At 30.6% G+C, this 14,697-nt stretch overlaps 1 protein-coding gene across 1 annotated transcript in view; it reads right to left on the bottom strand.

Moving 5' to 3' along the window:
- Positions 1-7,917: 7,917 nt before the first annotated feature.
- The window catches only part of LOC114326391 (CCR4-NOT transcription complex subunit 9), a 35,422-nt gene continuing 28,642 nt past the window's right edge, over positions 7,918-14,697 (bottom strand). Inside the window, exon 6 of the mRNA XM_028274751.2 lies at positions 7,918-9,690. Coding sequence (XP_028130552.1) covers positions 9,513-9,690 — 178 coding nt within the window. The 3' untranslated portion in view covers positions 7,918-9,512. The remainder of the gene's footprint in view (positions 9,691-14,697) is intronic.

A 14,697-nucleotide genomic window follows, 5' to 3' on the forward strand; every position in this document is an offset into this window, starting at 1 on the left:
TACCTGGATGTAAAAGTAGATGAAAAGGGACATGGGGAAAGGAAGATAAAAACAAGGATAGCAAGAGAAAACAAAAAGTATGGAGCATTGCGACCATTAATGAAATCTAAATATATGTCTCAAGAAAAACAAAAATAAGAATCTACAAAACAGTTATCAGATCTACAGCTACATATGCATGTGAAACATGGGTGCTAAAAAAATCAGAAATAAGACCTTTTAGAAAGATGGGAGAGGAAAATACAAAGAGCAATATATGGAGGCGTGAAAATAGATGGTCAATGGAGAAGAAGAAATAATAAGAAACTGGAAGAACTATATAATGAATCAAAAATAACGTCAATCAAAGCACAGAAAATCCGATACTTAGGACACATTGAAACAATGGAAAAGGAAAGAATGCCAAAAATGGTTCTATCACGTAAACCAATACAAAAAGAAGAATAGGTAGACCAAGGAGATGGAAGGACAGCGTATATGAAGACTTACAAAAAAAGTAATATTGTAAACTGGAAAGAAAAAACTTTGGACAGAAAACAATGAAAGGAAGTGGTGAAGAAATGTATGGAAGGACTCTAAGATATATTAAGTGTAGTATTAAATGTTTTATATAAACAAATGTAATATTGTATACAGTGAGCACGTAAAGGTTGGAATAAATTCATTTTCTCGAGAATGGACGATTTTGGAAAAAAATCCCGAAAGAGGTCAACTTTTATTTTTAAATTACGACTTTTTGGCATATATATCGTACTAGTGACGTCACTTATTTGGGCGTGATGACGTCATCGATAATTTTTTTAAATGAGAATAGGGGTCGTGTGATAGCTCATTTGAAAAGTAATTCAATTCTCTATTCAGTAAAATAAACATTAATATAATTATTTATACAGAGTGTCGAAAAACAAATTTTTGAATTAAATTTATTGACATAAAAAGAAGAATATGCGTAATTTATTTAATTCAAAATACATTTTGCTGCTCTCAGAAAACAGAAAAAAAAATGTTTATTTGAAAAAAAAATCATTGTTTTTCATTTAAATTAAATGCTGAAATTGTCAAGAGGCAGATGGGTGGCTGCTTTAATATTGCATTTGCAAAAAACAAGATTTATTTGTCAAATAAACATTTTTCCTGTTTTCTGATAGCAGGAAAATGTATTTTAAATTAAATAAATTACACAGATTCTTCTTTTTATGACAATAAATTTAATTAAAAAAAATCTTTTTGGACACCCTGTATGAATAATTATGTTATTGTTTATATTACTGAATAGAGAATATAATTAATTAGGTACCTTTCAAATGAGCTATGACACGACCCCTATTCTCATTTAAAAAAATCATCGATGACGTCATTACGCCCAAATGGGTGACGTCACTAGTATGATATATATGCCAAAAAGTCGTAATTTAAAAATAAAAATCGACCTATTTCGGGATTTTTTTCCAAAATTGTTTATTCTCGAGAAAATGAATTTATTCCAACCTTTACGTGCTCACTGTATAGTAGTATAGGATATAATTATATAGATATGTAATAGTAATTGTAAAGAAAAATTAAATCTTTCAGCCCTAGGCCTTCAAGGCCTATTGAACTTAATACATAAATAAATAATATACAGTTATATGTATATTCATTAGAAAAATTCCCCTGGACGCTTTCAAATAGGGAACTTCCACATTTTTTTATTACATAATAATGTTCACTTTTGTATAAAAATGAGATTTCCAAAATTTCACGCTTCAAAAACTCATAATAACTTAGAAGTACAAATTTAAAGTCTTCGGTATCTTAAAATAGGTCAAATGGCCCGTGACGTCACTCAGTTTAACTATATGGTTCCGTTTATGGTTATAATTAGGTATATTCTTCTTCTTCTTCTTTAGTTTATTGGCCTTCACCTATTTTGGTATACCTCGTCGCGGAATAAAGGAAAACTATTTATATTCTATTAACATTTATCCTATGTCATTGTAATAATATATACCAGTTTGTTGGCATTGGAGTTTGATATATTTATTGAAGGAAAGGAAAGGTTTACTACGGAAAATAAAACCATTTTGTAAAAGTACAGTTTTCTATGAATAGTTCAAACGATCAAAACACTTGTAACGTCAAATAAATGTATTTTCTACTGACGTTTATAACGTCTAGTTTACTTTGTTGGAAAAATGTAAATGTACAACGGAGTGACGTCACGACGCGTTTTAGGCCACCTGTTTTAATTTGAATTTTGAATCGCCTTTGAGGGCCAAACGAAAGACCTAAAAAACTTTTTTATCTTTGATACACTGGCGAAGCGTCCATGTAACCATTGTTACCATTGGTAACAGTTAAAATTTGTAAATAAATATTTTATGACTACTATGAAATAATTCCATTTATATTTTTTAAAAATAGAAATATTTGTTAATAGTATCTACCTAATTCAGTAAAATAGCCAACTAGACGCACGAAAATATCAGCGAGTTTATGTAAAATCGGTTGCACGTTATTATAATACGCCCTTACCACAGTATAAAGAGGTTCCATATTTATTATACTGTGCCCTTACCGTGCGCCGCGCCGTTTACCACTTCTGTGAGTGGCAACGATAGTAGGATCTTTGACTGGATCGTCTCTGAAAATTTTGCGGGGGCGATGGCTCTGAAACCGCGTATTGGTGTTACCAAATTTTAATTTGGTGACGCTAGGTAGGGCCGGTGTCTATCGGGACAGAAAATACCGACCGTAAGAATATCAGACTTAATAAATGCAATTTTAATTATTATTATAATTATAGGTAATAATTATAATTCCATTTATGAAGTCTGTTATTCTTAGGGCCGGTATTTTCTCGATTAAACTCCGGTTAGTTAACCGTACCGGCCCTTTGGATTCGACTATTGCATAATATGCATTATTAATTATTAGTTTATAACTTGTAACTGTACTTGCTTATTATACAGATAATATATCTATACCTTTTTATCCTATATAAATCATATTAATCGATTTTAATTACTTGTCGAAATATATTAATTAACAACATTATTATAATATGACATATAATAATATTGATTATACAGTACATTGTAGTGTATAATCAATAAAATAAAAATTATTTAATATTTTAGGCTAAAAATGACAAATGAATGTACTGATTAGTATACTAATTATACAATTTGGATTTTTTAATAAAGTATAAAGGTGATATAATACATATTTTACCTAAAAACAACAAATATGTTTTTAGTTTGTAGATACTTTATATAATTTCTTAAATTTTTAATCTTTTAATTTTATTTCATCTATTTTTATAATAGACCTGGATCGCGCGTACCAAAAAAAAGTTGATTAATAGCAAGCTGAAAATTCACGGTGTCTAGTCGAACAAACTTTGATGTATGGGAACACTGTATATATAAAAATATTTATAAAATACATTATATATATATATATATATATATATATATATATATATATATATATATATATATATATATATATATATATACAGGGTGCGCCAAACCTCTGGTCTTCTTTGATTACGGCTAAACTATGAGATATACAAAAAAATGTTTATAACAAAACTAATGTGTATCAAAGAGGTCTATAATTTAAAATTATTTTTAATTATACAGGGTGAGTCAGAACGACGGTATGAACCAAAGTTGTATTTTTTTAAATGGAACACCCTGTATATTAAATCATTTTTGAATATATTATTTAAAAATATGAAAAATTTGTATAAGGTCTTATAGGCCTAAAGTTAATAATTTTCGAAATATTTACATTTTTATTGAGAAAAATGGTAATATTTATAGGGTTGTGGATTATGTTTCCAAGGAAATAAAAATTTAGGTGATAGGTCAAAGTTTTTAAAATATAGTGTTATTTTTAAATAATTTAATATTTTTTACTTTTAGCCATAAAATATACAGTGTGATCACTATTTGCAAATACAAAATTTTCTCATTTTTTTTAAATGGGACACCCTGTATATTAGTTTTGCGTTTTGTAGTAAATATTACAACCTTTCTTTTGGTATAAGGTTGTATGTACCTAGCATGTTTCGTTTTGTAGATATTTTAAAAAAACTATAGATTTTACGTGTTTGCGGATTTTTTATTTAATTTTTTTTTTGCAAAAAAAATAATTATAATCTGGTTTTAGAAACATACACTAAAATATAAAATATGAAAATAAAAACGTAATTAAAGATTAAAATAAATCGTATGCTAGTACAACTCAATTGAATTTAATAACTTTAAATTATTTTACAAAAAATATTTTACCATATTAATGAATGCATAAAATAGTTACTAAATTAAATAAACAACCAAATTTTAAATCAACCATAGTAATTTTTCTACTACAGCAACTTTCCTGTACCAAATTAATTGTTAGTTAAATTGTATTTAGTTAAACTTTTAAATTTACTTACATACATCTTGAGAATATAAAAATTATTATAAAGTATGCTTTGAAACAAATGAATGTTAAATGTATCATCCAAATTATTTATTAATATAAATAGTATTTACTGGTGTCACAAAAACTGGTAATACTTTTGTAGTTGAAATTTTGTAACAATTTTTTATATTTTAAATTTTAATTTTTTAACCGAAAAATGTTTGGATATGACATTTGTTTTGGGCGAAACCATTAGAAATTATTACCAGCTTTTGTGACACGAGTAGGTACATAGATACTATTTACTTCTTAATATACTTCCATAACGTTCATTTGTTTCAAAGCATACTTTATACGTTCTCAAGATCTAGGTAAATTAAAAAGTTATTAACTGATCTTACTCGTAAATACAATATAACTAACAATTAATTTGGTACAGGAAAGTTGCTGCGGTAGAAGAATTACTACGATTGATTTAAAATTTGGTTGTTTATTTAATTTAATAACTAATTTATGTATTCATTAATAAGGTAAAATATTTTTTGTAAAATAATTTAAAGTTATTAAATTCAATTGAATTGTACTAGCATACGATTTATTTTAATCTTTAATTACGTTTTTATTTTCATATTTTATATTTTAGTGTATGTTTCTAAAACCAGATTATAATTATTTTTTTTGCAAAAAAATTTTTAAAAAATCCGCAAAAACGTAAAATCTATAGTTTTTTTAAAATATCTACAAAACGAAACATGCTAGGTACATACAACCTTATACCAAAAGAAAGGTTGTAATATTTACTACCAAACGCAAAACTAATATACAGGGTGTCCCATTTAAAAAAAAATGAGAAAATTTTGTATTTGCAAATAGTGATCACACTGTATATTTTATGGCTAAAAGTAAAAAATATTAAATTATTTAAAAATAACACTATATTTTAAAAACTTTGACCTATCACCTAAATTTTTATTTCCTTGGAAACATAATCCACAACCCTATAAATATTACCATTTTTCTCAATAAAAATGTAAATATTTTGAAAATTATTAACTTTAGGCCTATAAGACCTTATACAAATTTTTCATATTTTTAAATAATATATTCAAAAATGATTTAATATACAGGGTGTTCCATTTAAAAAAATACAACTTTGGTTCATACCGTCGTTCTGACTCACCCTGTATAATTGAAAATAATTTTAAATTATAGACCTCTTTGATACACATTAGTTTTGTTATAAACATTTTTTTGTATATCTCATAGTTTAGCCGTAATCAAAGAAGACCAGAGGTTTGGCGCACCCTGTATATAGATAATATATAATATATCTGGTATATATTTAATATCTGGTTTTGGTAACACTTTAGAAAAAGTCACGCGTCGCCACTGCTTTGATACATGTTTTAAATTATGTTCTGTTGTGATTTATAACATTTTTTTCGAATTTAAAAATTTATGCAAGTTCCCTATTACTCCAAAATTGTGGGAAAATACCCCAATCTGGTAACCCTGACTACCACTATCAATTTTTTTGTTTACGAAAGATGGCGATTATCTTCTATCATTCCCTGACTATGCTCTCTCATCCTGGCCGCATTAAATTCGCTTCATGCCCATTCCATCAGTATTGACAGTTCGTTGTTCATATTAGAATTGTTATTAGAATTGTTTACAATTTGTAGTTTTCATAATTAGTAGTAGATTAGGGCTATTGTTAATTAGTCAAATATAGAAAATTCTTAAAGTAATAATAATGTAATAACTTATATTACAATCAAGTAGCCTCTATCCAAATTGGAGATAGTCGTACTGAAAAACTGCCGATAAAACGTGGAGTACGACAATGTTGTGTTTTATCACCCACCCTTTTTAATCTGTACTCTGAAGAAATCTTTAGAGAGGCTTTGGATGACAGACAAGAGGGAGTAAGGCTAGGCGGAAAAGTAATCAACAATATTAGATACGCTGACGATACAGCCATTCTTGCTGAAAATTTACAAGATCTTCAGACACTACTAAATCTAGTCAGTGAAGCAAGTTATCGGAGAGGCCTTAAAATCAACATTTCAAAGACAGAGTGGATGGCAGTTGGAAAGATTAATATAGATCAAGGTCAGCTTTCTCTTGATGGAGAGGAGTTAGAACGGGTAAATCATTTCAAGTACCTTGGCAGCTGGTTAAATGTAAATTGTGACTCTGATGAAGAGATAATAACTAGGATCGAAATATCACGGAAGGCTTTTATGACCTGGAAACCAGTTTTATGTAACAGAAACCTGTCGATGAATATTCGAAAGGTGCTGAAATGTTATGTGTGGTCTATCCTATTGTATGGTTGTGAGACATGGACGTTAAAAGCCACAATGCTAAAAAAATAGAAGCATTCGAATTGTGGTGCTATCGACGAATCCTAAAGATATCGTGGGTTTCGCACACTTCCAATGAAGATGTTCTTCAAATGGTGAATTCAGAACGTCTGCTCATAAGCATCATAAAGAGGAGAAAAACAGAATAATTCGGCCATATAATTAGAGGACCTAAATACCATCTGCTTCGCCTTATAATACAAGGAAAAGTGGAGGGAAAGAGATGGATTGGTCGAAAGAAACTTTCATGGCTGCGTAATATTAGACAATGGTGTGGCTGCACAGTAGAAGAATTATTTCGCGCAGCAGCCGATAGAGATTTCAAGAAATTGTAAACATGATGACGGCCAACGTCTGAATACAGACCCGGCACCTAAAGAAGAAGAATAATAATGTAAAGATAAACTACTGTCATCCCATCAGGAAACGACCTGGATTAGTCACAAGAGGCCAGGTCATTTGTATAGTACTATAAATAAATAAATAAAGTTCGTTGTTCATAATAGGTAAGTTAAAAATAAGCTTCACGTACTTATGTTTCAAATACAAAATAATTTTGGTAAAAATCTCCTGGTCAGCGTGGCCATGTTTTATGAGATACTTTATGACTCTAAGTGAATGCCTCAATTATCATTTCTCATAATTTAGTCTCTACATTTTGATACTCTAATATAGCTGTTCAAATTCCTGTAATGGTGGTTGTTCGGGGTTATCATATGGGAGGAATACTGATCTGAGAATTTGCCTCAATTATCATTTCTCATAATTTAGTCTCTACATTTTGATACTCTAATATAGCTGTTCAAATTCCTGTAATGGTGGTTGTTCGGGGTTATCATATGGGAGGAATACTGATCTGAGAATTATCTCCTTGATTCTTTCTCCCTCTATGATCATCATCTTTACGGTCGTTAAATCTCTGGAACAAAGATTGATTAACCGCAGTGTTTTGATGTAGTTGGACTATTATACAGGTCCTCGGGATTTCGTCTAATCTCGGCTCTATAGGCTTTCCACTAATGCCCGATAGACCTCTTATTATGCCCTTGTAAACCCAGAGATCTTGTATCAAGGCTACATCTAAAAATCGCTTTCTTTCGAGAATATTAAAACTTGACACATACTTTAAGAAGACTTTAAATAACACACAAAAATTTAAAGTGTCTTTTATTTTATTAACATGGAGGTTACAAGTCAGCATAGCTGAAATATAAAATTACATGTTTTCCCGACACATAGTGGGAGAAATAGTTGCTTCTAAAAAATAATCACAGTTCTTTTATTCACCTTGTAAAACGTACATATCTACAGTTTCAAGATTTTCTTAACACAACTGTACACAACGAATAAAACTAACACTAAAAAGTCTGTAACCCTAATTAGGTTACGATATCTTACTAAGTATTTGTCAAGCTTTCTGCACAGCTTTTGCCAATTTATTATCAGACTATCATGATAAAAATTGTACAATTAATTTTTAGGAATCAGTTTAAAAAACTACCACACATTTTTATTAAAAACTAGCCAACATTATGTTATTTTAAAAACAAAATAAGAAGGGTTCAATAAGGTCTCCTAAATAATTCAGATCTAGAAATATTGGTCCTACATATTTATGTGAGGTAATGATACAAGTCCACGTATTCGTTCGATTTTTAACGTGGTCGTACATCGGTTTTTGTTGATCGACGTCCAGGTGGATCTCGTCTTGGCAGAGCTGACACTTCATGAAATTTTTGGATCCTTAGTCCGGATAAGCGCAACCGTAACACCACTTAGGAGTGTTTGACATTGTTTACGTACAATCCGAAGATTTTGTGTTGTTTCGTGACTGACAAAGAAATATGGATCCTATTGTACACACTAGAGACTAAGAAACAGTCGACACGGTGGACTTCACCCGACTAATGCGCTCCGAAGAAGACAAAGTCCCTACCGGCAGGAAAAGTGATGGCCACTGTTTTCTGGGATTCAAAATGTATGATCTACGTCGACTACCTGCAGAGGTACAAGAAAAATTGCAGAAAAACGGCCCCATTTGACGAAGAAAAACATGCTCTTTGAAATTGGGCTAACAACTACGGCCCATCCACCGGATTCCACAGATTTGGCACCGTGCGACTTCTTTTTGTTTTCAAACTTAAAACTTGCTGGTCAGAAAGTTGAGTCGAATGAAATCATCGCCGCTACGGACACGGAAGCCTACTTTGCAAACTTCGAGAAAACGTATTTTTCAGATAAGTTAAAGCAGTTGGAACACCGCTAAGATAAAGCAAGTGTATCGAGCTAAAAAGAAACTATGTTGAGAAATAAATTGCCATTCTTCAAAAATTGAGAATTATTGTCAATAGTTATTCAAGAATTTAGGAAAATGTTTCCCTTACACTAGAGTTCCATGGGTACCGACTCTGACCCTCAAAGTTCTCGAGAAAAACTTGTATTGCTTAAATAGCTTACAATCATCGACCAATATAAATAGTTTTTTATTCTCTCTACATAAAATACCAGTCATTGACACATTAATGGTAATAATTCTTTAATTCTTACAATAATGCCTTCGACTCTGTGATTTTAGGAATAAAATAGTTTAATATAAATTTGTAAAAACAGTAAGATTTAGATATTCATTAACGTAATGAAACATGTGAAGTGTTTAAAAGCAAGTGAAATATATGGCCTCAAAACCGTTTCCTAAGAACTATTAATACATTTTTGTATCCGTAGCCTAGTTATTTCACTTGATATTTACTGGGAGGTTAAAGGTGACATGCCAACCTGTCTTGGATCAGTCGTAGCTGGGGAGTCGATATTTTTTAACAACTGGGACAGCCAATGAGTCGTAGATTTGTCTTCCTGTAGACAAACATTGAAAGTATTGTCCCTCAGCTGGTCTGGGAGGCACTGCCGTAAAGCTTCACGAGCCCTTAAATTTAATAAAACAAGTTATGTATTTGTTATTATATAAAAACGAATAATCCCTATTTCCCAATCTCTCGCCATAACATGAGAACGACTTTACCGATTTCAAGCATTTTTTTCTCAAGTTTTGTAATTTTGTGTAGAAGCTTCTTACAGAAAGAAAATGGCAAAGAAAATTAAAAAATTTCAGGAAACAACAATTATATATAATTTTGCGTTTGACAGGTACCACGATTCAAATGTTGTACTGGATAGTGTAGTGGAGAGTATGCCAGCCTATCATGCGAGGACCATGGTTCGTATTCCTAAGGCAACTGCCGGCTATCAGATCAACCTTATGGAATGAAAATTTGCTAAGAGCGAGAAAATAGGGAAACTCAGGTCTCTGCATTGGCTGAAACGACACCATGTTCTAGTAAACAAATTGTCAATGAAGTAGACTTCATTACAAAAACAAGTAGCTTATAGTAGGAATATTTTGAAAAGGAACACCTATCATTGTTTTAAATTGTGATAGAGATGTGCTACAAACATTAAATTCATTACTTTGGTCTCCTAAAATGAGTTTACGAACAAACATGACAATCTACAAGTTGATTGTACAGGGTGTTCGGTAAAGAATGGGCTATAGCTTAACCTTAGATTCCTGAGGTTAAAATAGGTCAATTTAAGCGAATTTAGTACAAAAATTGATAATAACCGAAATACAGGGTGTCAAAGTTAAACTTTTATTTTATTTATTTTTGAATATTTCCTGACAGGCATGGGACAACAACACGAAATTTGATACGTGGTGCTGGTATTGTACAATCTACTAAATAATGTTAAACAACGTTTCTGGCTACTACCAGAGGCGTACGACGGGGGAACATGAATGGTTGACCCTTCCCAAATTCTACGCCACTGGCGGAATTGCTATTTTAGTGCAATTTTTTGATTCTCTAATACTTTCTATGTAAAAAGCATACTCTTCATTCGTAAATATGAAGCCATTAGTTTTCGAGATATTTGAAGCTAAAAACGAAGGAGCATAATACATTAATCAAAATAAGTGTGCCTTTTCATTTTTAACTTCAAATATCTCGAAAACTAATGACTTTATCGTTACGAATGAAGAGTATATTATTTGCATAGAAAGTATTGCAGAATCTAAAAAATATGCTAAAATAGCAGTTTCATCAGTGGCGTAGAATTTGGGAAGGGTTAACCATTCACTTTCCCCTGTCGTACGCCTCTGGTAGTAGCCAGAAACGATTATTTCGCTGGTACCTATGATTAATGTGATTCCTAATACATTTCCAGTGAAAATAATAACTCTTTGATAAGTGTTGGCGATACAATTCTTTTTTATATGCGTGTCCGCGAAGACTATAACTCCCAAGATATTAGTCTGGGCTGATTATCGGAGAATAGGCCATTTTTGGGAAAAGTTATTTACCAGCAATTTTATTGCTGGAATCGAATCTTATGATTGTATATATTAATAATATAGGTATGCAAAGTCCGCAGATAGTGAGCTACTTTTTTTATAAACAAAATGGCGCCCGAAAATCGTGTTTTTTTTTCAATTTTTGCTCTATAATCCCAAAGATTTTAACTTTACACCAAAAACACTCAAATAAAATTCACCGCAATTAAATTCTGCATAGAGACGTGTTTTTTCCGATTTACTGCGACGAAAACTTTCCCCGGAAAAAGCGGGTTTTTCCAGCAAAATCTTTAATTTTCAACTAAAGTTTTGGATAAGTAATTGTTAATCAATAATGAAATAACTTGGTAATGCAAAAGTCCTTTTCATATAGATTATAATTCCAGAAGCCGATGGAAATTGAATGAACAGTTTAGCAACAATTGAATTGTTAATTAAAAATTTACGCTCGCTATAATAACGAAACTAATTATGATGCATAAGATGATTTTGATTTTTTCATAAAAAGACACCATACTTATCTAATGTACTTTACAGAATTGAAATTGGACAATTTAAGCGGCCTCAGGAATATTTTAAAATTATAAACAATTTTTTTGCTTATAAACAAATAGAATATCTCGGTAAATATTAAACCAAATTAAATTGTAAAAACGGTGTTTGAAAAACAGCGGCAAAACGCTTCTTTAAAAAAAACGTTTAATTATGATGAGTAGTTCCTGATATACAACCGGTCAAAGTTGACCGGAATTTACGGCAAAGATATAAACAATAGGATCATAATTTTCAAACCATCACCTTTTTATTTTTGTCCTCTTTCTTCACACCAATTTTCATATCCTTAAAATACTCATAACATATGTTATTATAATAAAAACTATCGATAATACGTGTGAAAATTGCCAAAAATAGCAAAATTCCAATCAAAAATTAGGTTGGAGAAAATGTAACCCTCAAAGTTCAAAATCGGTATACGTAAAAAAATGCATTTTCTCAGCTTTCCATGGAGCAATTTCCTTCATTCTTTTTTTGTTCCCAGGTAACTCGAGTAGAGCCATCGAACTAATGCATCATTAAATGTCAAACTTGCTTTTGTTTTGTTATAATAAATTTATTTATTTATTATAACACAAAATTTTAATTTGTTTAAATAAAAATTGTTTAAATAATTATACAACTTTCAAATGAGAATATTTATGTTTTTAACTTTAAAAGGTACACTTGTAGTAAGTTTATCTAAAAAAAGCCTACAACTGGAAAAAATATGTAGTTTTCTGTTCATATAAATAACTTAATCTATTATAACAAAACAAAAGCACGTTTGACATTTAATAATGCGTTAGTTCGATGGCTCTACTCGAGTTATTAGGGAACAAAAAAATAATGAAGGAAATTGCACCATGGAAAGCCGAGAAAATGCATTTTTTTAACGTATACCGATTTTGAACTTTGAGGGTTACATTTTCTCCAACCTAATTTTTGATTGGAATTTTGATATTTTTGGCAATTTTCACACGTATTATTGATAGCTTTAATTATAATAATATATATTATGAGTATTTTAAAGATACGAAAATTGGTGTGAAGAAAGAGGACAAAAACAAAAAGGTGAAGGTTTTGAAAATTATGATCCTATTGTTTATATCATTGCCGTAAATTCCGGTCAACTTTGACCGGTTGTATCTCAGGAACCACTCGTCATAATTAAAAGTTTTTCTTTTAAAAGAAGCGTCCTGCCGCTGTTTTTCGAATACCGTTTTCACGATTTAATTTAGTTTAATACTTACCGAGATATTCTATTTGTTTATAAGCCAAAAAATTGTTTATAATTTTAAAATATTCCTGAGGCCGCTTAAATAGTCCAATTTAAATTCTGTAAAGTACATTAGATAGGTATAGTGTCTTTTTATGAAAAAATTATAGTTATTCTTATGCATCATAATTATTGTCGTTATTATAGCGACCGTAAATTTTTAATTAACAATTCAATTGTTGCTAAACTGTTCATTCAATTTCCATCGGCTTAACAATTACTTATCTAAAATTTTAGTTGAAAATTAAAGATTTTGTTGGAAAAACCCGCTTTTTCCGGGGAAAGTTTTCGTCGAAGGGAATCGGGGAAATCAAGTCTCTATGCAGAATTTAATTGCGGTGAATTTTTATTTGGGTGTTTTTGGTGTAAAATTAAAATCTTTGGAGTTATAGAGCAAAAATTGAAAAAAACACGATTTTCGGGCGCCATTTTGTTTATAAAAAAAGTAGCACACTATCTGCGGACTTTGCATACCTATATTATTAATACATACAATAATAAGATTCGATTCCAGCAATAAAATTGCTGGTAAATAACTTTTCCTTGTATTTTGCTAATTAGCCCAGAGTATATTTAAAACGAAAATATTTAGTTCATAATAGATACCGCCGAAAACAATTATTTCCCTTTCTGTGTCTGTTTCTGCCGACGAAAACAATTATTTCTGAGAACTTTTAGTAATTATAATTTTCGTGGACCCAAAAACAAAATGATGTTTTTTGCTGTTACTCCTCAAAAAATAAATTTTTTCGCTAACAATTTATTAGGGATTATAATTTTCACAATCATATAATCAAAAATAATATTCTTCGCGGCGTTCATTGAAAGTTCTACTCTTACCGGCATTTTTCGGAGTTATACTTTTCGTAGGCGGCGGAGATGTAACATAATTTAGTAGGGTGTACAGTGCTTACACTTTCTGCCAAGTATCACACGGATATGTCAAATTATTTTAAAGTATTCTTTTTTTTTTTAAGTAATTTAATCTTTATTTAAAACTTTAAGAACTATGTGTGCCCGGTACTATAAAACTATTTGATATATCCTTATGGTACTTGGCAGAAAGTGTAGGTACTATACACCCTACTAAATTATGTGAAATAATCGTTTGTGGTTAATACCAGAGGCGTACGACAGGGGAAAGTGACCCTTCCCAAATTCTATGTCACTGATGAAACTGCTATTTTAGCATATTTTTTAGATTCTCCAATACATTCTATGCAAATAATATACTCTTCATTCGTAACGATAAAGTCATTAGTTTTCGAGATATTTGAAGTTAGAAATGAAAAGGCACACTTATTTTGATTAATGTATTATGCTGCTTCGTTTTTAGCTTCAAATATCTCGAAAACTAATGGCTTTACCGTTACGAATGAACAGTATGTTTTTTACATAGAAAGTATTGGAGAATCCAAAAATTGCACTAAAGTAGCAATTCCGTCAGTGACGTAGAATTTGGGAAGGGTCAACAATTCACGTTCCCCCGTCGTACGCCTTTGGTAGTAACCAGAAACGTTTGTTTAACATATTTTAGTAGATTGTATAATACCAGCACCACTTACCAAATTTCGTGTTGTTGCCCCATGCCTGTCAGGAAATATTCAAAAATAAATAAAATAAAAGTTTAACTTTGGCACCCTGTATTTCGGTTATTATCAACTTTTGTACTAAGGTAAGTTAGCTTAAATCGACCTATTTTAAGCTCAGGAATTTAAGGTTAACCTATGGCCCATTCTTTACCAAACACCCTGTATAACTAATTTTGA

The sequence above is a fragment of the Diabrotica virgifera genome, chromosome 2 (genome assembly GCF_917563875.1).
Source record: "Diabrotica virgifera virgifera chromosome 2, PGI_DIABVI_V3a".
Lineage (NCBI taxonomy): Eukaryota > Metazoa > Arthropoda > Insecta > Coleoptera > Chrysomelidae > Diabrotica > Diabrotica virgifera.